The following is a 24144-nucleotide window of genomic DNA, read 5'->3' on the forward strand; positions in this document are numbered from 1 at the left end:
AAAAGAGACGGTCGTAGAGTCATTCCTCAGGCTAAGTACATGATTGCAAACCACGCACGTTCTGAATTCGATAAATTGGGCAATGGTACCCCGCGTCACACTACTTACATTTTTGGACTCTTTAAGCGGCTAGTGATGTCTCAGTGACATTTGAAGAAACGCCTACGAAGGAAAACGTGTAGTTCAAAAACGTCAGTGGGAGACAACAATATGCACCGTAAATCATTCAAGCCCTTATTTGCTTCTTAGCAAGGCTCGTTTCTCACTCCAAAAAGCTACCTTTCGTAGACCCTGTTTCAGAAACGAAGAAATCACTGAACATAATCCATAGCGCTGAGTCTGCGTACCATTTACCTGTAACCACCGCAAACTGTGTCAGTAACGGTTTTTTAGAAAACATATCCATCTATATGTCATATCATGTATAATGTCCGCGCGTACAGAAAGGTTAGGCACGATATTGCGGTGAGACGCCCCAGAGGGAGCCGCGCCACGGCAACGCCGCGACCAGCACAACGTTGCTGGGACCCGTTGGTCTCAAAGGCAGTAAGATGTTAAGCCAGCGCTCGGACTAAGCCCCTGTTGTCGATGCGTAGCTGCAAGACCGCAGCGAAGCCCGTCAAGTCCGTCCAACGTAATACCGACTTAGCCATGAGCAGGGGTTCCATCGGTTTGACCGCATGCTACATCGGCAACTACATGCTGCAACCGTTTGTTACACGTCAATGCAAATCCGGGAAAAGTGGTCCCTCCAGGCATCGTACTCCTCGATTGGCACTGGTCACTGCAAATCCGCTGTGGGATTCACCGTTGCTAATCGACGCCGGCCGATTGTCCGAGGCGGGGCATGCCGCACCTGTCACCTTCGCGTCGGCCATCCCTAGGCAACTTTGCGATAGTCGCCTGGACGAATTCCCTTTTTCGTGGACCAACCGCACGCATGTCCAATTGCTTCAGGTAGCGCGTGATTAGACGAAGGCAAACATGGCCGCATTAAGAAAGAGACTAACACGAAAGACGAGACAGCTAGCTTATCTCCACGAGCCAAGGCCATAGTGACAGTGTGCCCCGCCTACCGGCCCGCTCTTCGCCTTGTGAGACTGGTCATGGTGGAGTGGGTACGGAGCAACTTCCGCGTTGTTTACCGGGTGGGATTAGGTATCATTGGGGGCGCAATAGCCTTCCTGATGAGAGCAGACTCAGGTACCGAAAGGTGGGTTCCGTGATGGAATCACACACCTTTACGTGGGGGGAAGACGACAAGCTGGAAGCCGTAGTCGGACCTTTAGGAGACACCGGGACGGCGACGCACGGATTTCTATCCCAGTCTTGTCGGAAGAGACATTGAGTGGAACGGAGTTGATGCTTGGGCGGTTTTCTTCCATCATACAGCCAGCAGGAGGTCTGAGCGGTTTGCGGTCATCGGGCCTTTGAACTCAACAATCGCTGTCTGATGATCTCTCATCTTTTTAGGCATAGGCTCTCTTCTCTCAAGGTCTCAATAAGTGGTTCTTCAGGTAGCTGGAATAAGTCAATTACCATGAGGTAACCATAGTCCCTCGCGCTGTAGTGGTATCCAAAAACGTATGTCATGCATCTCGTCGCAACTCAGCCTCCCCACTCCCCTGCGCCTTAACAAAGGAAATTTTCAGAAAGGGGAGCCGCTCCGCCCGGTCTTTGAGCTCCCAGCCTCCAACTCCCGCATATGCACTAAACTTGTCTCGTCGTGGTAATCCACAGCGTACTCCTTGGTGTACATGATGCCGTTGGGACTGCCGCTCGAGGATCCTGATTCGCGGTCCATGGTTTTGATCTTGGCCTCGTTGCCCAGGGTGCGATTTCGACTGCGGCCGTTGCCACTCGACTGGATGTAGTACTTGGCTGCGTTGGAAGTTCCGTTGCGAGTGCTACCCATGATCTTAGGGAAGAAACTAACAAGGATGACGCGTATTGAGGGCATGCAGGCGCAGATGATGCCGACGTTGATCTCAACGGTGGACCACGTTGCTACGTCGAACTGGTCCCAAGTTGGGTTCTGGGATTTGGCGAACTGAACCAGAGATTGAAGACGAAGGATACTAACAACGGTCACGCTAACGATAGGTGTTAGCAAGCAAGTCCAGTAGAGATGCAATGGTGACGGAGCTGAACTTACAAGGTACCAACAAAGAACATCATTGCCACACCAATCTTCTTCTTCCAGTGGAGGTTCAAGCTCTTAATCTGGGACAGAGGGAGCGCGAGCATCCAAAAGTCCAAGACGATGCTAATGCCAGCGTGCGCCCAGGCTATGGCGTTGATATCAAGGCACGTTCCTTGGTGTTCCAAATCCCACTTGGTCCAATAAAAGCTGATCGGAGTGCACTGGAAAACGGCGACGAAAATAAATGTAACACCAAAGACGGCGTTGAATGCGATGGTGCCCCAAATTAGCTTCTTGACGCTGCTGTTGTGCGAGAAGATGCGCATGTAGAAGAACAGAAGAGACATCTTCAGCAGCGTCACCTGGCCGAAATACATTGGCTCCATAACGAAGAACCAGTATCCAAAGTCGGTGATCCTGTCGAAAGGAACGGTCCAAACGTCCTTGCCAAGGCCATTGGTGGCGAATCCGTGTGTGTTGATAACAGTACCGGGGATTCCAGAGCCAAGGGTGGTGAGGATAAACCAATCGTCCATGCCGAGGTTGCCCATTGTCGCGAACACCTTGTGCACCAGGCGGATTATAACGAAAGCGCCAGACAGCGAGCCCATCGTGATGGAAATGGTGTTGTACATGGCCGTGCGGTCTCTCGGGACAGCGCCACATGTCGTCTGAGTGATGTTCTTGGTTGCTGCAAGGCCAAGGTTAGCCGATAGTTCATCTAGAGCCAATCTGGCTCCTTCGGGGAGGCTTGATAAAGTTTGGGGAACAAAACTCACTGAGGGCGTTCCTGAGGGTGCAGTTCTGTAAGACACAGACTTCAACTTCGGCCTGCAAAGGAGCATTCGTGCAGATGCACGTCTGGTTGGTTGGCGCACATGAGGAGCCGAGAACTGCCGTGAAGAGACATGATTGCTGGCACATAATGAGCTTCTAGATCTGGGTTTAAATCGATCATTGGTCGCAATACATACCGCGCAAGTCGGCAGCAGGCTCACAGCTGCTGTGGCATCGCCCTGGGCTGCAGCGCATGAGAGCACAGCAGCCAGAGACAGGAACAGAGCGAAAAGCCTCATGGCCGGGTTTCCGTGGACAGCGATGAGAGTAAATCTCCCCTCTTCAGAAAGTGGTTTGAAGGGGAAAACGGGGTCGTCGTGCGCGCTAGATATCTATCTCGTCGACCATGGCGTAGGTGTCATACATGAGAAGTCGATCGTCGTGATGGAGGCGTCGAAGGTTTTCCAGTGCCATTCGGAAGGGGGGGACGGGGAGACATTAAGGTTGTCGTGAAACGCCTCTTTCGCCCTCCGTCTTAGTCAACATGAGAAAGGCCATTTGGGACGAATGAGTGGTCGGTTCGACCTAGCGACATGCCATCACGGAGATGATGCTCGATGAAGCGACCCAGACATTTCTGCAGCGATCCACTTGGTGCAACGCCACAGGAGACCAGTGTGCCGGTAGCGTGTTCTGATCATTACACGGTGGCTGCCGTTATACATCACTTTGTAATGGCAGCGGTGTCTAGTAAAAACGGCACGCCCCCTTTCAGTCCGCTCTGCTCAATATGCACGTCTCAGCAGTGGTGGCGGCTGTCGACAGTGTGGTTCGCGATTTCCCTAACCAAGGACGAGCAAAGTGCAGGACAGGCATGGATGGCCGATGCTACAGGACCCTGGTTCCAGCTCCGAGAGGGGGTACCCTGGGCGTAACCAGATGTGGCAGGCGAGGGCTTCCTGCGCGAGGAGCAATACTGTGATACACCGACATGCAGGAGGTTCCCCGTTGCATGGCAGCGGACCGAGGCCCTTGAGAGGTCTAGAGTTCTCGTCTGCACCGGGTAGGGGACCAGACGCATCGAAGAGAGAGATGCGGGCTTGAGGTTCATCGAGAAATCTGGGTAAAGCCCTGTCAGCAATGGCACAAGACCCCACCACACACATGCATATCTTCAAAGAGAAAAAGAAACCCCAGGATGCGGTGGTCCAGACACGACCACTGAGCAACGCCGAAGCAAGGATCGGGGAGTAACTTATGCGCAGGGATCAGCTACAGGTCCTGCAAGAATATCTCCTCAAACTTCACCTTGAGGGGGAGAGGGGCACTCTCGGACTATAGTACTATGTACCTGGAGCAAAACACAGATAATGCATGGGGCTAGTATCCCATTCGTATATTGGTATGTCTAATCACGACGCAATTGCGGAGCCAGTCATCCCTTCACTATTGTTGCCCATTCCCTCATCCAAGTTGGCAGTACGCACAGCGAGAGATGCCGACAACGCCGACCGGGTCACGGAGCTGACTTAACATACGGGAGACCGTTTCAACGGCAGGATAACGGCACGGCGAAAAAGCTTCTCGATGTCGGAGGCTGACCGAGGCTGGGCACGGCAATGCACAATTGAGGCGAAGCTGACTCTTTTCCCCGAGAATATGGTTGCAACCTTGACGCACAGAGGGACGAAGGCGCCAAATCCTGCAGCTGATGGGAAAAGGAGAGACGAAGGGAAACCAGGTACGCACAGCAGAGGGGAAACTTCCGAAGAAAAGCCAGAGTTTTGTGTGGCGGCACTAGAAACCAGATCGAAAGGCCTTGGCTTTCTGGAAACCTGGCCCCGACAACGCCTTGACGCCCTGCTTGGCTAGCCTAATGGTACCGCCGCATGTCTTGCATTCACTCGTTTTTACCCCTTGGGACGTTAGCCTGGGCGAGGAGGGGGAGGGATGCCGCCGTCGACCGATGGTGTAGGTACTATCCCTATCCTGGTGGCACATCCGGCACACCGTGTGTGTGGAGCAGATGGGGGCGTCAAGGGCCTGATCCGGCACGATGCACCAATTGGTGATCCACGGCTGCTTACTGTAATGTAGCATACGATCAGAGTTGGGACGCGTTGAGATAGAATGAGATACGGCACGATACAAAGAACAGGAGAATCCGGTCTTGTCGCCGGTGCTAGATATGACTCGTGTTGGGGGCAAAATTGAAGAACTCTGCGTCATCGTGCGAGCCGAACACTCAATTCAGCTTGAGAGAACAGTGATTAACCCAACCTGCTCACTTGCAGAAATGGACGGGAATGGACGGTGGGCAATCTCCATGGTCCCTAAATTCAAATGTTGACGACCGGCCGAATCCTTCGGCACTCTACCCCCTCTTCGGCTCAATGACCGATTTTATCGGTTTCTTCGATCCTCCAGGTGTCCCCGTCAAAGATCAATATCCGTTGGCAGACCTTGGTTCCTGGGGACGTTGGGAATTGATTGGAGGATCGATGTTGCGCAGCAGCGAGAGTGGCCCAACGCCCTAGTCCCGGAATCCACTGCCTTTAGGGTGTTCATACCATGTAGGGGCCCTTCGATAACAGATCAAATGTTTATGACCTGTCGCCAGGGTTCATCGTATCTAGACCAAGGATGATAAATGCATCAGTTTGAAAGGGTTTGAGGTCCATGGGGAACGGGTGGAGGAGGCACAGTGAGATTCTCGTATGCCAAGTTTTGGTGGTTCAGTTCCTATCCCTCACCACCGTCACGTCATGACCATTGACAGGATTGCGCGTGCGCAGCGAATCCCTATCACCCTATGACCAGAAGGCGTTGAGAGTCGGGGAACACAGGAGAAACTAATGCAAAATCGAGTGGCGGTTCACGAAGACCCGAAATGAAGACCGAGAAGAAGCGCGGACTAGCTACTCTTCTACCTGTACTGGTAGCATTTTTCTAGTGGATAGCCGGAGCGCACTCAGTGTCGCATGACCGGTGACTATTGACGGCAACTCAGCGAACCGATCTTCCCGGCTCCGGGCGTGTGGAGCTCATGCCCGCTCATCTGCGATGGCTCTTGTACGATGTGGTTTTGTTTGCGTGCGTGTCCCCCTTCACTACCTTGGCTCCCATACTCCTCCATCTCCGCCTCGTACGACACGGGCGGACCTGGCGATGCAGTGGGTTTGCTCCGTAATTTTTAGTGATTCCATGTTCCCTGTTGCAGTCCCTCCGGGACATGGGTTCCGGTCGCCGGCCGGTGGGCGAGAGGGCCGAAACAAGAAGAGTAGGGCAGGGCACGAAATGCGATGTGCTCCCCTCAGCCCAAGGGCAAAAGCCACGCGGCGGAAGACTGGGTTTCCGTGTGATGATACTGGGGACAACTGGGGACACGAGATTGAAGCCCACCACGAGCTTATTGCTCGGTCATATGGTTGGGCTGAAATGGGAAGCCATTCAGCTTGTTTGCTGCCAGGGTTCAGTATTCCGGAGAATTGCCAATCAATAACGTTTGTTTGCGTGGCGCAGATGTCTATGATACAAGCTGTTTTCGGGCACAAATCGGAGTTTTACGTCAAATGCAACCCATCAAAAGGCACCTCGTGCCTGGTGCGGACGCTCGCAGGCAACTAGCCAGCTGGAGTCTGACTTCGAACAGTAGAGTCAGTCAATTGATTCGTTCGTTGTCGGTCCCACAGCCCCTTTTTGTTTGCGGGAAGATCGATGCTGGCGAAGGCGACAGGTTCATGCGAGCACGGACACACCTTGAAGCCAGGAACCACCATCCTTCTGCCTCGTTGCGGATTTGCGCGTGGATCCTGCTCCACCACCTTTTGCTTACCGTGGCTCTGTAAGAGTGATCGCTTGATTGACGGCTTGTTAGACATTGAGAGGCGGTCCTGTTTTTCCTCCCCACTGATTTCTGAGCATTGTTACCTGGTGTCCAATCGATATTCTCAATCGAGTCGTTCAAAAAATAGGCGAGTCGACGACTGCCAGAAGCATGCTGAGTCAGGGAGACCCGAAAGCCCGGTTTTGTGCTGCTTAATGTCCCGATGTGACCGCCTATGGGCTGAGTCGGAAAGCCAGTACGCTGGCACCAAGGTCTTGGCTGCAGCATGCAATCTATTCTGATTCAAGTACTGTTTTCGTGACGGCGTTTGATGTTTGTGTTACCCCAAAGCTCGTCGATGAGTGTTTGGGGGCCAAGCCCTGGGTGCTTGATGTGCTGTACTTTGTTCGAGCTTGGAACGGGAAATGTTGGTCCCGGGCTAGAATCGAGAGAAAGTTCAAGCGAACGGAGGTGGCTTCCTTTTGTATGCTACTGCGACGTTGGAGTGGGCATTAAGGTTTTGACGGACATTCTAACAGTATGGTGGCTCCGAAATGGGTATGCCTGGTCTTTGCTTGTGACATTCCCCCGGGCACTGCGTTTCTGCCTCAATAAAACAAGACGAGAAGCTATAACGCATTCCTGCTATCAACGGAACTGGACCGAAGATCACAAGAGAAGCGAACCGCGCTGTTGGAGTTTCACAGATGTTGCATGCTCAAATGCTATCGAAAAGATCTTTCTCGCTCGCATCTGATGTAACATGATCGTAAGCAACAACAGTCGAGTTTAATTTCTCTCCTCGGCAAGGCAAGGGTCCAAGTCACTGTTCATTTCGCCCCCAAGGGCTCGCTCAGTATCCAGGCCTCTTAGGAGGGAAGAGAAGACTGGGCCTTGACAGGAATGACTTTGCCCCTTCTATGCACGCATGTCAATAGCTCTGCCAGTCATTTTCATGAAAGCTTGGTCCTCTCTCTCTTTCCAGCCTGTTATCAGAGTCTGACGGAGTTGTTCTCGGAGGTGGCTCAAGGCATCGTGGTGTCGCCCACACTGACGCTGTTGCAATTCAGAAGTGCAAAAAGGCGTAGGTTAAGTCCGTTTTACACAACATCGTCTTGAAAACATCGTCCTGGTCTTTTCATCCTTGTTCATTTGTTCATTTGTCCTGTGAATCGCTTCTTAGTTGTTGTCGCCAATGAACAAACTTTCCTCATCAGGATGTTGATCGTGCTGGGTTGTTTCCTTCAGAGGTGTCAACGACGCCGAGTTCCTCTGGACTCATATAACCACAGTTGCCAACAGTTAACTGGAACTCAGAATCAATAGGTTGATAACTAACCCTTGTAAGCCCCGAGATGGATGTAGGTGGAGTGGATTAAGGGATGCCGTCTGTTACACCAGTTCACATGGCTTACCAACGTTCTCTGACTTCTGCAGACAAAAGCGCAACGTATCTTCAACCTTCTGCGGGACTCTCTACTTTGCTTGTGAGTTATGACGTAACAGAGGTGGATGCTTTAAGATGGGTTGAATTGTATTTCTTGAAGGTGAATCTGTCCGCAGAAGAAGTCTGCATCGTTTGAAGAGCTGATGCGACCTAGCCATGCCTAATACATAGTTGAGGCCTCTTCATCTTCCCCATCATCTTTCAACATGAGGTAACAAAAGAACTAGGACTTCAGACTCTTAATTTGGTCGCTGTGTACCGGCTGTGGGGTCAAAACTCCGCAAGGTGATAACCTTCCCAGAGAGACATCCAATAACGATGGTAGCTCCTTGTATAGCTGAGCATAAAGGGCGATATTCAACCGGCAACCACAGCAAGTTTCGTTGATCCCATGTAATCCAGCATTTATCCCGACTGATACCGATTCTGCTCAGGCGATGGGTTTTACGGCTGGTACTTGACAATTGGGATGTTGCGTCAGAGAGTACGTCTTCAATAGCTTTAGTGGCGACATTGGTGATCAGATGAGTACTGTTAGGCTTGAACGACGCCCACGTTCGAGTTTTGTCTGCTTGCATGTGATTGCTTGCGTCGGCGCGTGACGTCCTAGCCGTCTCATCATGTGATGCTGAAGCTACTAGAGCGGCATCATGGGAGAAGGCGATCAGGTTGATCCAAATACCGTAACCCTCAAGTTCTTGTATACATTCGCCTGTGCTGGACTGCCAGATTCGAAGTGTCTTGCCGTGGGAAGCTGATGCTACTAACGCCGAGTCATGTGAGAAGGATACCGAGCAAACCCGGTCCCAATGTCCTGTAAGCTTTCGGAAACACTAGCCTGTATTGACGCGCCAGATCCGCACTGTTTTGTCGTTGACGACGATGCTATAAAAGTCGAGTCGTGGGAGAAGGAGATTGAGCTAATCCAGTCGCTGTGGCCCTCAAGCTCTTGTAAACACTCGCCTGTTTTGACACGCCAAACTCGAGCTGTATGATCGTGTGAAGCCGACGCTATAAGAGTAGAGTCGTGTGAGAAGGCCACAGAGTTAACCCAACCGCTGTGGCCTACAAGCTCCTGCACACACTTGCCCTTATCGACGTTCCAGATCCGTGCTGTTTTATCGTGTGACGATAATGCCATTAGGACCGAATCATGTGAAAAGGTGACTGAGCAAACCCAATCGCTGTGTCCCTCAAGCTCTTGCAAGCACTCACCAGTTTGGGCGCACCAGATCCGGACAATCTTGTCGTGCGACGCCGATGCTACTAGAGTTAAATTGTGGGAGAAGGACTGAGCTAACCAAATCGTTGTGGCTTTTGGGTTGTTGTACATGCTTATCGGTATTTGTTTGCCAGAGCTGGACAGTCTTGTCGCCTGATGCTGAAGCTACTAGGGTCGAGTTGTCTGAAAAGGTAACCGAGCTGGCTCAATCGCCATGTCCTCTTAGTTCCTGCAAACACTCGCCAGTGTTAACATGCCAGAGCCGAACTACCTTATCGCCAGATGCTGACGCTATTAGCGCAGAGTCGTGGGAGAAGGTGACAGAGCTAATCCAATCACGGTGGCCTGTAAGTATTTTAACACATTTGCCTGTATCAATGTGCCAGATCCAGACCGTCCTATCATGTGATGATGACGCTAACAGGACAGAGTCGTGTGAGATGGCAACTGCGCTGACTGATCTACTATGATCTTCAAGCTTATGTATACACTCGCCAGTGTTGACACGCCAGACACGGACCGTGGTATCGTATGACGATGAAACTATCAAGGCTGAGTTGTGTGGGAACCTGACTGATGTGATTGAGCTACTATGCCCTGCAAACAATTTAATATAATTGCCTGTATCTGAGTGCCATATCCGGATTGTTTTGTCGTATGATGCCGATGCTATCAATGCTGAGTCGTGTGAAAAGGCAACTCAGCCAATCCAATCGGTATGGCTCGTCAGCTCCCGTATGGACTCGCCGGTATCTGTACGCCAGAGCCGAACTGTCTTGTCGCCTGATGCTGATGCTATCAAAGAAGAGTCGTGCGAGAAAGCAACCAAGCTAACCCAGTCGTCATGACCCTTGAGCTCCCGTAAACATTCGCCTGTATTAACACGCCAGACACGGACCGTCTTATCACCTGATGCCGACGCTATTAGTGTAGAGTCATGTGAGAAAGCAACTGAGCAGACCATGCTGGCATGGCCCTCGAGTATCTGCAGGCAATGGTTCCAATCGGGCTCGGTAACCGGAGGGAGTGCTATCCAATCAGGAAGATTGTTCTCAAACATTTGACGTGTTACGCTGTTCTGAGGCGCAAAGGCCAGTATTGAAAAGTATAGCTGGAGGGGTGCAGCGTCGATAATAAACAAGTATGAACGAATGAATCTACTAGCGCCACTAACAAAGTTCTGTAACTTGGTTTTTGCCCTCAGCTGTAATATGTTAGCTAATGTTGCTGCCTAGATAAGGAACACCTACTTTCCAGTTCGAACGTAGACGCTCAAGTACATCCAGACTCTCAGAGGCCTTTCCCATTAGGCTTAGAGCTTCAAGCCAAGGAAGAAAGTCTACAACGAGAAAATCATACACACGACTGAAAAGGTCAAAATCACTTCCTGCCTGATCCGTGCGATGCGTACAGTAAAGACATGCATATTGGACCTCCGGAGGAGGTAAGCGTTGACGGTCTGGGGGTTGACGGTGCTTCGGAGAGCGGCCGGAGCTTGTAAGTCGCAAATATTCTTATACAAGCACTTGGCCATGACCTGCAGGCATCTTGTGGCGAGCTGGTGTTGAGTCTTTTTCTCGTCGACCCAGAATGGGTTTAAGTCTTGCTGTTGAGGATCTACTAGATAGTCGCGGAAGGAGAGATGAAGCAGTCTTACTGGTGATGTCGAAAATTCAGGGACGCTTAAAACAGACTGAAGCATGTCGAGCCTATCGTCAACAATGTGTTTAGGAACATCTAAAAGTTGACCTAGAGCAGTACTTGAGAGAGAATTTGAGAGCATGACAATAGGACCAACAATGCAGCGAAATTACTTAATTACCTTGTCCCTCTCCAAGGGGGAAAGGCCAATGAGCAGCTGATCCAGGGCTGGTCGATATGTCAAGCTGAACTTTGATGCCAAATCGGTTACTCATGACTGTGACTTGCTTGCATAATCTAAGACCTGGCGTAGTTGCTGATCTGAATTGCCACACCTACGTTGGCTGAAGAAGCGGGACGAGGTAGCTGCAAAAATGAACAGCGGTACTGCCACCTTTACTAGGGTATAGATGTTGGTTTGACCAGCCCAGGTTGAATGTAGCTGCCGGTCTTCTGACATATCACTGTTCCATTCTTCCCTAATTCGTGCCAGTTCGTAATGTAGAAACTCTGATATATCATGTTTCACAACAGACTCAGGTATTTCATGTAGAACCATCTTGTTATAGGTGCCTTTTACTGCGTTAAAGCCTAGTCTAACTGATAGTTTTGGCCTGCTAGTAAGTAACACCTTAAGTTGGAGAGATCGGAGTTCTTTTGCCTGGCAGAAAAGATCGATGACGAGTTTAATGTCGTCTTCTTGCTCGCATTCATCCAGAGCATCAATAATGACAATAGCAGTAGCAATAGAGGCATTGACAGGAATATTTCTCTGAATTTTCGACATAGGTGCAATGATAAGTTTTTCGAATTGCTCTCGTATTGCCTTGTTATATATTGTCGGATCAGTATCGATGACGTCTTTGACGTGAGAAGCTACTATCGGAAGATGCCTCACCAGCTGTGCGGCTGTTGTAGGGAAGAACTTAAATACGTGGCTCCGATCAGACTCGCCCCTTTTGAAGAAGATGCTAGCGTCAAGTTTATTTGTCTCAGCCAGAAGCTTGGCAACAGTCCGAGAAATGGTTGATTTGCCTGTACCGGCCATTCCATTGGGCCAAAAGACTGCTTTGGCTTTAGGATCGTCAACCCATTCGATCACTTCCCTCAAGAGCTCTACGCATGTTGTTAGCAAGCAGGTTGGGTTATGTTCTTCTTCGTGGGAGTCAAATGAAGCTCCTTGAGAGGTCTGCAACTTGTCTAGTACAGCCATCTGTTCGAGGTTGAGGAGAATTGATCTGAAGTGTAGTCAATTCCATTAGCCTGAGACACAGCATCCAAGGTGGCCTGGACTACGTACGTCTGGTCGATCTGCAGACATGTCGAGATGGTCTGCGTACAACGAGCTATTTCTTATATGACTTTTTCAACATCTTTGTTCTGGAAGGGCCACATCAAAGCTCGAATCCCCAGCCGGCGCATGGCTTTGTGACTGCGAGTGCTGGGAGGTCTGAGTTCGGCACCAAGCTCTTCGAGTCGCGACACGGCTCCTTCGATAGCCCGAAGAAGCTGATGGGAAGCCCCGAGTTTGGCGCCATGAGGGCTTTTGAGCAGATTTGAGCCCCTCTCGGCAATGTCTTTGAGGGAATTCGTCTCCGCTTCAACTCGCATGATTTCACTCCTCGTATTCTTGACGTCTTTTGAATACCGGAGACATGACGAAGCAATCTTCGCGGATAGTTCAACGACCGCGAGAATGTTGGCCGTAAGACCAAGTGCCTCAAGCGCCATGGGCAGGAATCCACACGCCGTTGTTCGTTGCACGTAGAAGGCGAACAAGATGGGAAGCAAACGTTCAAGGGAATGGTTGCGGGGTATGTCTCGATTTGGCTTGACTTCCTTCTATAATGCAGCCGAACTCCTTATCAATAGCTATTCCGTTCCCTTTCTTTGCCACCTGCCCCTAATCCGGACATCCGGACCCCCTTGTTGTTCCCCTCACGACCCACACGCCGTCCATCGACCAGCTGCCGACCAGCCGGAGGAAGATGATCTCATGAAAAACACGCTATTTTCAACGCCCACCATCTCACAGGAGGGAGCAAACGCCATGATGTCAGACTCTACTTGATATACTGTTGCGACCACGGTTGGTGGGTAATATGCATTGGAAATTTTTGGTTGAATATTGGAAGTCTAGATATAAGAACTACGTAGGGTGAGCATACGTACAAACCCCTGGTGAGGGGGATGAGCTATAAATTTGGCGTGTGCATGTTAAATCACAGAAATACCCACCAGTCCTCATGTTTAATCCAACGATCGTGACACTGGTATAAAGAGTTGCAACACTGGTTACAACATCGGAAACACCCGGACAAGTAACAAGGGCAAAAGCAAGCACTAAGCCTGCGTCGCATCAACGACAGCCATAAGATACGAGACTATTGTCGCAGGTCTGCAGGCGATCAAGAATCTGTCAGTTTGGTTTGATAGGTAATTGCAATCTCAAATTACAAACAGCTACTGCCAATCAAACCATTTCCACATGTTTGGGCAGATAATAAGTCCGAAACTCAAGCAACACTGCGATGATACATAGTCAAGCCTAAGGAGAAGACATGATTCATCCAAACCCTGGCATCAGAGCATCTACTTGACACATGTGTTCTCTATATCACTAAAATCAAGTCAGAATTATTCCCTAAACATTGAGAAGCCTGTTCTGACCATTACACCACTTCTTAGGCTTGAGTCCATTTGGGATCTGTCTTCGATATTTATCTTATATAAGTGCCGACTTCAGAACAGTTCTCTTGTTTCCGGGTGTTTCTGGGGCATTGTCAACGACAAGGTATGCGCGTGAGCAAAGTCACAGATGCTAGCCGCACTCAGGAAGCTTTAGCAACCTCGTATGAACTAAAATCGAGGTTCTGGGTAAATCGTCACGAACACTGACGGCAAAGTCAACGATGGTTATTCCGAATGATTCCATGAGACCACCGGAAAGATTGCGCTGAGCGATGCTACAAATAGCCCCAATAAGCATCGTCGGTTCCAATTGTATGATAATAGTTATAGCGTTAGCCTCAAGGCAAAGCACTGCTTATTCTACTTCTCAATTGGCTACAGATGTGGCTAGCTACTTGTGCTTCCATCAAACTTGATGGCCAATCAGAGAAGCATGACATTGCTCTGGATTTAGAGTTGTTTGAGACTAATTAAATAAAAAACAGTATAGGGAGGAATGAGCCAAAAACAAAGAAAGCCTGGACAAATACCAATGAAGGTGCTCTGATAGAAAAAACACTGATCAGTGGGAGGCTTGAACTCCCGGCCTTGGCATTACGCAACATTTCAGGTGAAATATTAGTACCACGCTCTAACCAACTGAGCTAACCGACCTGTGGTTACTGACGATTGCAATCATGTTTAATTATCACTACCCCACAATGCTGCACCTAGCCCACCCACAAGAAGGTAACATCTTGGTAGAGTCAAACAAGAGATGCTTTGTTCAAGACGATACTCTGCACCTCGAAAGAGCAGTTGCGACAATGCTCAATTCTCACACTGCCTTCTCTCAAATGACATTGATCTGGGTATCATACAGCGCCGACCTAATCCTGCGAGGGCATTTCGCTCCACGAGAATTCTGGTCGCATCCACTCGAAAGTGTCCAAAAGATCAAAGTTAAAATCTAGCTGTGCAGGAAAGTCCCATTCCGTTCCATCCACTGCAGGATTGCTGCGGGGCCCCATGTTGAGCGCCTCGTCGAGCACTCGTTGCACAATGTTTCTACAACCGAGGCAGATGTTCCCGTTGACTTCTTGTGGGCCGACCCATTTCAAAAAGCCCACAAGGAGACTCAACACCTGTACGATGCTGGATCTGGTTATAGGGTTTCCTTTACTGTCGGTGACTGCAACGCCGGTATTGTTGGTGGTCACCGCTGGTTGTAGGAGTTCCAGACACAGGATACCGCCGCCTGGAGCTGCATATGCCATTACCTAGTTTTACACGTCAGAACTAGTACTGCCCCAAAAAAGCGAGCTCTCTTGGAGAAAATCGCAAGAATCCTGAGGTCAACTCACCAGCCATTGGAAGTCTTCATGGAAGCCGAGTCCGTCCATGTTCGTCCAGAATAACAAGGTGGCCGATGTCAACTCATAGCTGACCGCCAGTAGTTCCCGCCTGTTAGAGCAATCTAACCGATTGAGGAGCCGCTCAATGAAAAACAAGTTTTGGAGATGCTCCAGTAGCATGAGGAGCCTGATGTAAAGGATCTGACCGCTGATTTTAGGGTTCCTTATGTCCGATTCATCGAACTGCATAATGATTGGCAACTCAGCAGCGGCTTTGAGTTCCTTGACCTTGAGGGCACTATCGACGGCTGGTTCAGCGCTCACAGGTTCGAGTTTAGAAGATGGCTGTTTCTTACCGTACGGCATCACCCGAGATTGATGATTCGGCTCCCAGTGCAACCTCAAAGATCTCGTCCCGAATTTGCATGAATCGATACCGGGCACGCCACATTGTAACCGAGTACAGAGCTCCGTCCGGGTTCCAGCCCTGTGCATCGAGGGAGCTCGTGGCCTTGGCAGTTGTCTTCTCATCTCCCGCCAAGACCTCATCGCTGATGTCCAGCGGTAAAGGCGTCAGGACATAGCGACGACTCAACGCAGGTGGTCTCCCGGTGATTGCAGCAACCACTTTGTCGATGCAAAATACCTTGAGAAGCAAACGTCTTCGGAGTTCTGATGCCAACGTCGGTTTGTAAGGTTTCTTGGTCTGTTCGACATGTAAGCCCAGAAAAGTGAGCAATGACACGGTTTCGCCGTTGGACATCCAAGTTGAGAGACCTGGTTGAGGATATTAGAGCTGACTTTTGGTATGGATTGGACAGAAAGTAGCACGGCAAAGCCATAATAAACTCACTGGTGTCTCCGTCAACTACAGACTCAATAATGGTTCGTCTGAGGTAAAGGTAGAGCAATATGCTATTTCCCACCTCAGTAGCCTGTCTCGCGAGCGAAATGCAATCGAATATGCATTTCCGGAACTTGCTCTTCTGTCCGTACCCCATACGCCCAACTTCTGTGCGAGCGAGCTGCTGTCTTCTTCCCTTCTGCTCCCAATGGATGAAGAGAAGTCCCAGCGTCTCCCAACGCAGGTTATTTCCCATGAATTGCGCCATCCACACTTCTGAGTTAGGTTCGTGCTCGGAGAACGGCCGAGCAGAGTTATAACATAAAAGTCGAGCAAACTCTGACAGTTGCGATTCTTCCCTGACAGCCCCAAGGCAATATCCAAATGTTTCATACAAGGAGTCTAAGGCCTTTTGCGAAATAGGGTGGATGAAGGCGTTGTGGGGATCAGAGTACGGATCGAACAAAGCCCTGCCCTTATGTTCCCTGGGGACTTGTCGTAGAACAAATAGACAAGTCTCTAGTGTTTTCGCATCTTCGGCCAGAGTTGCAGCGTCTTTTTGAACTTGAGAACCTCGACCATTGGCTTCCCCACCTTCACCGGTTCGTAAGTCATGGTTGGACAGGCCATTTCCGACCTCCCTGTATACGTCGCTCCAAGAGGTGAATCCAAGGTGACCGGACAAAGTGTCCTGAACACTTATTTCATTAATTGGCATCCGCAAGTCCGTAGTCTCCTTCTCTTGACTCGTCTCTAACCCTTGATTAACAAGTGTGGATGCAGTTGCGTGGTCATGTTGTTCGGTAGCCGTTTCCGAGTCCGTCACACTGACCGAACGTGACGTCTGTCCCGAGGTTGCACGGGTTCGCATCTGCGCAGGCGTACTCATCGTATACTCACACGGCTCAGCCCGGCGGCGTCTTTTGCAGTTACTGCAGACAGGACGGGCGTGATCGCAGGCGACCTTGCGACGTCGACAGGGGTCACATGCCTGGAGCCGACCATTCTTTCGGTATCGTAACGGTGAAGACACGGGCTCCATGATAGTTAGCGACGACCGTTCAGACGGAAAATGACCAAACCGATTACTTGAAAGGGACAAATTCCGGTATGGAATTTGTAGGTCCTGGTCGCGACCGCTTTCATTGTCGGTGTTGGTCGTCGTCCAGGGTTCGGCAGGGCATGTCAGCAAGCCGAACTTCTTACCGAACTTGTGGCCGGACTTGTGGCCGAAGTTCGGCTTCGGATAAATTCTCCAATTTCTCAGAAAGTGGGTAATCTCGAACGGCAGACCCCCGGGTTGATATTCAAGCCTCCCACCACTGAATGACAAATTTCATTTCCTTTTACGCAATTCTATTTTGCGGGTCTTTGTATGGCGTTTGGCACTCTTCGAAGTTTTAACAAGGTGGGGTGACCTGTCACAACGTCAATTGCGCCTTACGGGGCTGCAGTTCATCATGACTCTGCTGGTGCCCCGACGCCAGACGCCGGCGTCGGGGCGGAGGGAAGCGGAAGAAAGATTCTTTTATGTCATAGAAAGCGTGGGATGGCTGTTTTCGTTGAAGTAGAAACGTGTCCAACGATTAATTAGTGTATGCTCGACTTTCTCAATCCATGGTCAAGAATTCGCCTGTCTCCATGCTGTTTTGCTTGTCAATTCCTCCATGAACTTGGATCGAGTAGCAACTACTCCGCCATTATGTCTGTCACCGCCGCTACTCAGCAAATGCCTCCGGTCTCGGAATCCGCTCTAGAGCAGCCGAAAGAGAGCGTTACTGCCGCCACTGTCATTGTGGCTCAGAATGCTAAAGTCACGACGCATTCTCCCGACGGTGGCCGTGTGGCTTGGCTGCAAGTCGCGGGCTCATTCTTTTTGTTCCTCAATTCGTGGTTAGTACCCCTTCCATGACTGCTCAGTCAGCCTAATATTTTGCGACGTGAAAGACAAAAGTCGCTGACTTCTTGTGCAGGGGAATAATTAGTTCCTACGGAGTGTTCCAAACCTACTACCAGGCGAACATGAAAGGCACATCTGTCGACGCCATCGCCTGGATTGGTTCCATTCAGTCATGCCTTCTCCTCTTCATTGGCTTTCTTGTCGGCCCGCTTTACGATGCAGGGTACTTCCGGAGCCTAACATTGACTGGTATTCTCCTCGTATTCCTCGGCATGTCCATGACAAGCATCGCAACGCAGTACTGGCAAACGTTGCTTGCTCAGGCTTTCTGCGTCGGTCTTGGCGCTGGCTGCATCTACATACCGTCGGTAGCAATCATCCCCCAGTACTTCAACAGGCGTCGTGCCCTGGCCACCGGTATTGTCGCAACGGGCAGCAGCTTCGGTGGCGTCATCTATCCGCTAGTCATACAAAGTCTTCTCCCGCGAGTGGGCTTCCCCTGGGCGACGCGGGTTGTTGCTTTCATCTCACTCGCCACAAACGCCTTCTCATTTGCTGTGCTCAGACAACGGAGCGAACCTCATCCTGAGAAGCGTCGCCGTGCCATGCTAGACCTTTCCGCATACCGCAATATCTCCTTCGTTGTCTTCTCCGCTTCCATGTTTTTCAACTTCTTCACATATATGGCACCCATATACTACCTGCAACAATATTCTCTTACCCATGGATTGCCCAATCGAGGTTCGTCGGGGCTGGCATATTATCTCGTCGCAATATTGAATGCGGGCTCTATCCTCGGTCGGGTCTTCCCAGCGTGGCTTGCAGGCCGTTACGGGCCAATCAATGTTCTTCTTGGTGTATCCGTCTGCATCGCCATGGTCGCGATGTGCTGGCTTACCGTCCACACTGGTGCCGGAAGTGTGGCGTTTGCCCTCGCCTACGGGTTTGCATCTGGTGGTCTCGTCTCCCTTCCGCCTACTGTCGTCTCGACTCTAGTGCCTGACCTCCGCCTGCATGGAACGTGGCTGGGCATGTTGTCAACGACGAATGCATTTGGCTCGCTGGCCGGCCCGCCCATTGCGGGAGCTTTGCTTGAGGCTACTGGCAGTTACTTGGGTGTCCAACTATTGTCAGGTCTCGGGATGACTGCAATGGCAATCTTGGTCCTCATATTAAGGATAACCAGGATAGGAAAAGGTCGGACTTGGACCGTATAAAGATGAAGGGCGAAGGATTTCGATGTGGATGGTTGTCAGGGCACGTCAACATTCATACACAGTAATAACTACGCGTCTAGATAGTCGAAATACACCGAACTCGAATCTAAGCGCTGTCCCCAAAATTCGGTTTGGGAGTCCTGAAACCTTTATTCGTCATGAAAGTTGTCTATGTCTATTATTATCTGTCTACATTGAACCGGGCAATGCTCCGTTTGTATGCATTCCTCATTATCAAGTCTCAAGTTGGGCTTCTTCAGCTCTCCCCTCGTTCCTTTTCGCGTCCCTCCGGTGCCGCAATTCTCTCGCGAGAAATGTCAAGGCGATGCCGAAGCCCAGTCCTGCAAGTCCGACGCCCATATATAACGCGCCCCTAAACCCCCTAAATTGGTCTTCTTTCGTCTCGCCGCCGTTGTTAACTTGCACCTCCACGGTACCAGCGAAACCAACGCCGAGTGCAATGCCGTAATTGACAACGGTGTTAACTAAACTAGCTCCGATACCCTGATGCTCCTTTTTGACAGCGTTTGACAAGATTAAAGTCGCGGCAGGGAAGCTCATATCCATGCCAAAGGGCATGACAATCATTGATACAAAGATCTGCGCCCAATAGATCTGATTTTCAGGGGCCGTAGCCGTAAGGATGATACCGGTGGTGAACGCAGCGAGCGCCATGGTCATGACGATAGGAGGACGGACCTTCAAAGGACCCAGGAGCTTCCCGGTGATGACGGCCGCTAAACCACCCGTTACCACAACGGGCGCAAACCAAGCACATGTGAGCAGGGGCGAGAGCGTTCGGATCTCTTGGAGAATTTGGACGAGATAGAGAGTCCATATGCCGAACGTCGCCCATCCACAGACCACAGCTCCGAGAACAAAGCCAACATCAGCGTTGACGACGTCAAAAGGAAGAAGCGGCATAGGCGCAAACTTGAACTCTATAGCGGCGAAGGCGCCGAAGAGGATGAGCCCGAGGATCAGCGGGACGAGAACCACGGGCGTCTTCCACCCATCGATCGGGGCCTGGTTCCAAGCAAAGTTGAACAGCACCAGCGCCACGATTCCCGTCACCGCGCCGGGAATGTCAAGCTCGACGCACATGGCCTTGAATCCCTTCGGGGGCGGTAATTTGGTAGGAGGTTCGGGAATGATGAACCAACCCGCAACAGCTAGGATCGCAAGCCAAATCGACAGCGCCCACATCGCCCATGGCCACCACGCCAACTCCAACGTCAATGCAATTGCAGCGCCCACGATTCCGCCCATGGGCGCGACAGCGCCGAAGAAAGAGAAGACCATGGCCTTGCGATGGCCCGGGGGGTAGGCGGCGCCGAAGAGGGCGAGCGCGTTGGGGAGACAGATAGCCGGGCCGATGCCCTGCAGGACGCGCGAGAAGACGGCGAGGGTAAAGTTGGAGTAGACACTAAGGCCGGCGATGAGGGACCAGATGGAGAACCAGGCGAAACCGATAATGAGCATGCGCTTGTAGCCAAAGGCATCACCGAGGCGGCCCGAAAAGAGGATGAAGGTGCCGATGGTCAGGGAGTAGCCGGCGACGAGCCAGGCGAGGCGCGCCGGATCCTCTACGTGAAAAGAGCTGCCGATTATGTGAAGCATCATGAGGGTCTCAATGTATGCAGCCTCTGGCAGGAGGAGTTAGCTGCGCTGTATGTTGTGCATGGCGATGCCTTTTGGAAAGAGATGGTGGTGTAACTCACGGGTACAAAATTGCGCCATGCAGCAAATGATGACGAACAAAGTTTCGCGGGGGAGGGACATGGTCTCAGAGAGCCATACGGAAGGGGCATTTGACTGCTGCGGCGCGAGATTGAGGCCATTACCGTCGCTCGAGTCGTCTTCGTTGGATCGATCGTGCGTTATACTGGAGTCGTCAAGGATTTGTTTTTCATCGTTGCGCATGTTAACGTCGGGAGACGCTGTCGCTGTCCTGTCTTCCGACAACGTGTCGTTGCTCTTCCGAGCAGGTTGCTTCTCTGATTCCGATGGAGAGGCCATTTTAAATAAAGGACTCCGGCCTGTTACGTTTACTCAGACAGCCTTGAGATCGCAGACAGACCAGGGACCGTCATGGGAAGATGTCGGCAGGCGATGACCGAGTTAAAGTAAAGAACGATCTACCCGTCGGTGACGCCAAACGGCAGAGCAAAGCGGGAACGCCCCGAAAGAACTAAGGGTGAGGGATCCATCTGTAATCTACAAGCATCACCATTCCCTGTCCGGGAATGGAGTTAGGAGAACGGGACTAGGGAACGAAAGAAGATCCCCGAACCGGTGCGACATGATGGGCCACAAGAGCACCAGCCTTCGGAATTACACGTGGAATTCCGGTGGGCGGGGTGGCTCGGGACCACATTCTAGCGGCACGAGGGGGCACGCTTGACCTCGATTTGTAAGGGTCGATTTTTACGAGCAAGGGTTGCTAAATACGTGTCTCGTTTAGATGGGTGTTTTTTCCCTAGCCTGATGACAGTTGGCTGCTCTTTGGTGCATTGTTTTAGAGTGTTACTCACGTATCGCGCGGGACACGAGTCGGCAGTCAAGCTGTGTGGCATCCATCCACCGGTCAGTGCATTTCTCGAACAGCCCTTTTGTGGATCCCATCAGGGGGTTTTTCCTTGTTTGGGGTTGCAGCGAATAGCATGTACTATAGTATCTTATCAGATCTAGTTCCATTGACTCGGTGCATCATCCAAAGGTACGACGAATGGCGTCCGATGTGGTACATTGAACTTTCAGCGACATGAGACGAACAGGTCTTCCCCTCTATATTCGAGAAGGCCCAGAGAGACATTCAGTTTTGTCTATGGTTGCATCTGACATGGTCGAGTTCTGGAACCTGAAGGAAGAAAGACTAAGACACGAGAGCCCAGCACCATGGCCAGACAGACCATCGGCGCATCCGCTCATCCGGGAACAGCAGCTGTGGACCCTCCAAATAAAGAACATGGTCACGAGGTCGCTCGAGTCCTCGTTAAGCTGGCAAGCATGCCAGCAAACTTGCATTACCTTTTCGGACAGTTGGCAGAGCTTAAGTTGCCCAAAATGCACAAGGCTGGAGACAGAAAGTCGGGCCAGGTTGGTCTAGTGCGAAGGCGCAAGACTCGTGGCGTCTGGTTTCCCCGCGCGCGCTCGGGTCGACGCCATCAAGAAGAAGCCTAGACCCAAATTAAGACATACTTGACACTTGACAATGAAAAGTTTGACAGGGCGGACGGCACTTTCGACCCTGGGCTTACCGCTCATCATCCTTTCAAAAAAGGTCAGGCTTTTGGTCAGTGGACTGCTAATCACGAAGTGGTGGTAATATGAAAGTCGAGGAGATTAGTAATTCGTTGGTTATATTGTAGCGTAGATGAGACGAGTAAGTAAACTCTTGTTACTGCCGCTCCTCTTGCATTATTGCCAATCATCCATTCCGTAGACTTGGAATGGTTGATTAGTTGGATTTTGTTTTAGTTGAAGAGCTTCACCTAGACCAAAGCAGCACTCTGACGACCCGGCCGACTCAATGTATCGAGAAAGAACCTCGGCCCAAAAACTCCCTACGCCTTGAAGTCGGATTAGCCCCGCGACCCTCCAACAGTCGTATTCCAGTCCCTTAACAGTCTTCAAGTGACTCGTATTATGTTTGCTGCCAAACCTTCCCTTTAAGATAGTGGATTAGCCGCCATATGGGCAAGAGGACTAAACTAAGAAGAGAGATCGTGGTTCCCAGGTACCCGTCAAGGTTGAGATCCTGCAAAACAGAGATGCGTGTTAGTGAACTTGCAATTCTCGGGAATCTGAACAAGAGGTAGGTCTCGAAGTACAACACGATTGATAGCAGCTGACCTTGAGTAGGTCGGCAGCTGTGAAAGATCAAGAACGACTTCAAACTGAGATGTGCAAATAATCGGTGCGGTGGATGAACGGTTCGCAGACTGCCCGAGCTTTTTGCGGATAGAATCAATGTGATCCGGGTTCAAACAAGATTCAAAGGCTTCCATAGCAGGGTCGCCCAGGCGAATTTGGTATCCCTCCCGCTTCGAGTCGGCCAACTCCTTCTCATCAGGGTGAAGTTAACGCCGTTGTTCAAGAGACCATGGCAAGAAGGGAACCACTCAGGCCGCCACCGACAATGATAACTTTGAAAGGTTCCATTACAATGAAGCGGTGGGTAAGACTTGCTGATAGACTTTCGTGATATGCGGAGTTGGTTTGCAGGCATTCTAGGCATGCCTGGATCGTGTGGAAATATTGTTTAATTTGAAGTGCCTTGCAACTTGATCTATGGTGTCAACTATGGGGGTAAGCCATATATGTCAAGAAAGACTCTAATGCATTTGAGGTTTCACTTTGTCTGATGCTCTGCTTCGTCTAGAACAATTAATGTATAAGTTTAGCATCCTATAGGCGGAGGGAAGAGTCACCGCGCGCTGAGGGCTTCGCCCCCGCACCCCCGCCCCCGTCGGAGAAAGTATCGATTTCGTGGAGCCGACTTTGCCCGCCTCCATGGCATCGGCTCCTCAAAGCCTGGGCCGCAAAGCGTACTTTCGGGGGTTAATACAGCCCGAGGCCGCATCCAGTCCGGTAGATTGTAGGCATCATGGTAGGTCGCATGCGCTGCCGGTTTGTCTGAATGCAAAGTATCAATATAAAAAAGAGCATTGCTCTACGCTCCTCTCGATTCTTTACGCCGCTGTCTTATTAATGCTCAAGGCGCCTATCTAGTCGATGTTCAGATCAAAGAAGTCATGGGCATTTCTAAGAATTTCCTCGAGTTGGGAACTAGCTTCCGGCACAGTCGCTGGGCCATCATTGAATATCACTGGTCTCCCACCACAGTATTGTGTGTCGTTATTACCCTGTATATACTTTACAGGGGATTCATCTTTAATCTCGGATTATACCGCCGGTACCTCCACCCCCTAAGCAAATTTCCTGGTCACCCTGAAGCATGCGTTTCCACCGCTTGGGCTTATCGCGAAGCTGTCAAGGGCTTTCCCGAAGAGGCCTTTGAAATCTTGCACAAGCAATACAGTAGGCTAAATCAGAACTTCAGTTTCCTGCTCTCCCTTGGGTCTTCCTTTTTGATATCG

General features: G+C 50.8%; 5 protein-coding genes and 1 non-coding gene across 6 annotated transcripts; 1 reads left to right on the plus strand and 5 right to left on the minus strand.

Moving 5' to 3' along the window:
* Positions 1-1648: 1648 nt before the first annotated feature.
* ColSpa_03223 (satratoxin biosynthesis SC1 cluster protein 4) lies at positions 1649-3219 on the minus strand (the record flags this gene model as incomplete). The annotated part of the gene is made up of 4 exons (XM_049269435.1): positions 1649-2093; positions 2156-2834; positions 2923-3076; positions 3118-3219. The coding sequence occupies 4 exons, from the start codon at positions 3217-3219 to the stop codon at positions 1649-1651; spliced, it is 1380 nt and encodes a 459-aa protein (XP_049125392.1).
* Positions 3220-9620: 6401 nt separating this feature from the next.
* Positions 9621-10475, minus strand: ColSpa_03224 (putative WD repeat-containing protein; the record flags this gene model as incomplete). The annotated part of the gene is made up of 2 exons (XM_049269436.1): positions 9621-10093; positions 10175-10475. The coding sequence occupies 2 exons, from the start codon at positions 10473-10475 to the stop codon at positions 9621-9623; spliced, it is 774 nt and encodes a 257-aa protein (XP_049125393.1).
* Positions 10476-14306: 3831 nt separating this feature from the next.
* Positions 14307-14401, minus strand: ColSpa_tRNA_093. Its single transcript has 2 exons — positions 14364-14401; positions 14307-14342 (listed from the first exon to the last, which is right to left on the minus strand). It is a non-coding gene; the product is annotated as a tRNA-Ile (tRNA).
* A 215-nt stretch (positions 14402-14616) lies between these two features.
* ColSpa_03225 (thiamine repressible genes regulatory protein thi1) lies at positions 14617-15844 on the minus strand (the record flags this gene model as incomplete). The annotated part of the gene is given in 4 exon segments (XM_049269437.1): positions 14617-15006; positions 15091-15190; positions 15209-15379; positions 15438-15844. The coding sequence occupies 4 exon segments, from the start codon at positions 15842-15844 to the stop codon at positions 14617-14619; spliced, it is 1068 nt and encodes a 355-aa protein (XP_049125394.1).
* Positions 15845-17627: 1783 nt separating this feature from the next.
* On the plus strand, positions 17628-19042 carry ColSpa_03226 (aspyridones efflux protein apdF; the record flags this gene model as incomplete). The annotated part of the gene is made up of 2 exons (XM_049269438.1): positions 17628-17818; positions 17899-19042. The coding sequence occupies 2 exons, from the start codon at positions 17628-17630 to the stop codon at positions 19040-19042; spliced, it is 1335 nt and encodes a 444-aa protein (XP_049125395.1).
* A 234-nt stretch (positions 19043-19276) lies between these two features.
* Positions 19277-21061, minus strand: ColSpa_03227 (drug resistance protein YOR378W; the record flags this gene model as incomplete). Its single annotated transcript, XM_049269439.1, has 2 exons — positions 19277-20688; positions 20764-21061. The coding sequence occupies 2 exons, from the start codon at positions 21059-21061 to the stop codon at positions 19277-19279; spliced, it is 1710 nt and encodes a 569-aa protein (XP_049125396.1).
* Positions 21062-24144: the final 3083 nt, after the last annotated feature.

The sequence above is a fragment of the Colletotrichum spaethianum genome, assembly GCF_022836535.1.
Source record: "Colletotrichum spaethianum MAFF 239500 DNA, contig06, whole genome shotgun sequence".
Classification (NCBI taxonomy): domain Eukaryota; kingdom Fungi; phylum Ascomycota; class Sordariomycetes; order Glomerellales; family Glomerellaceae; genus Colletotrichum; species Colletotrichum spaethianum.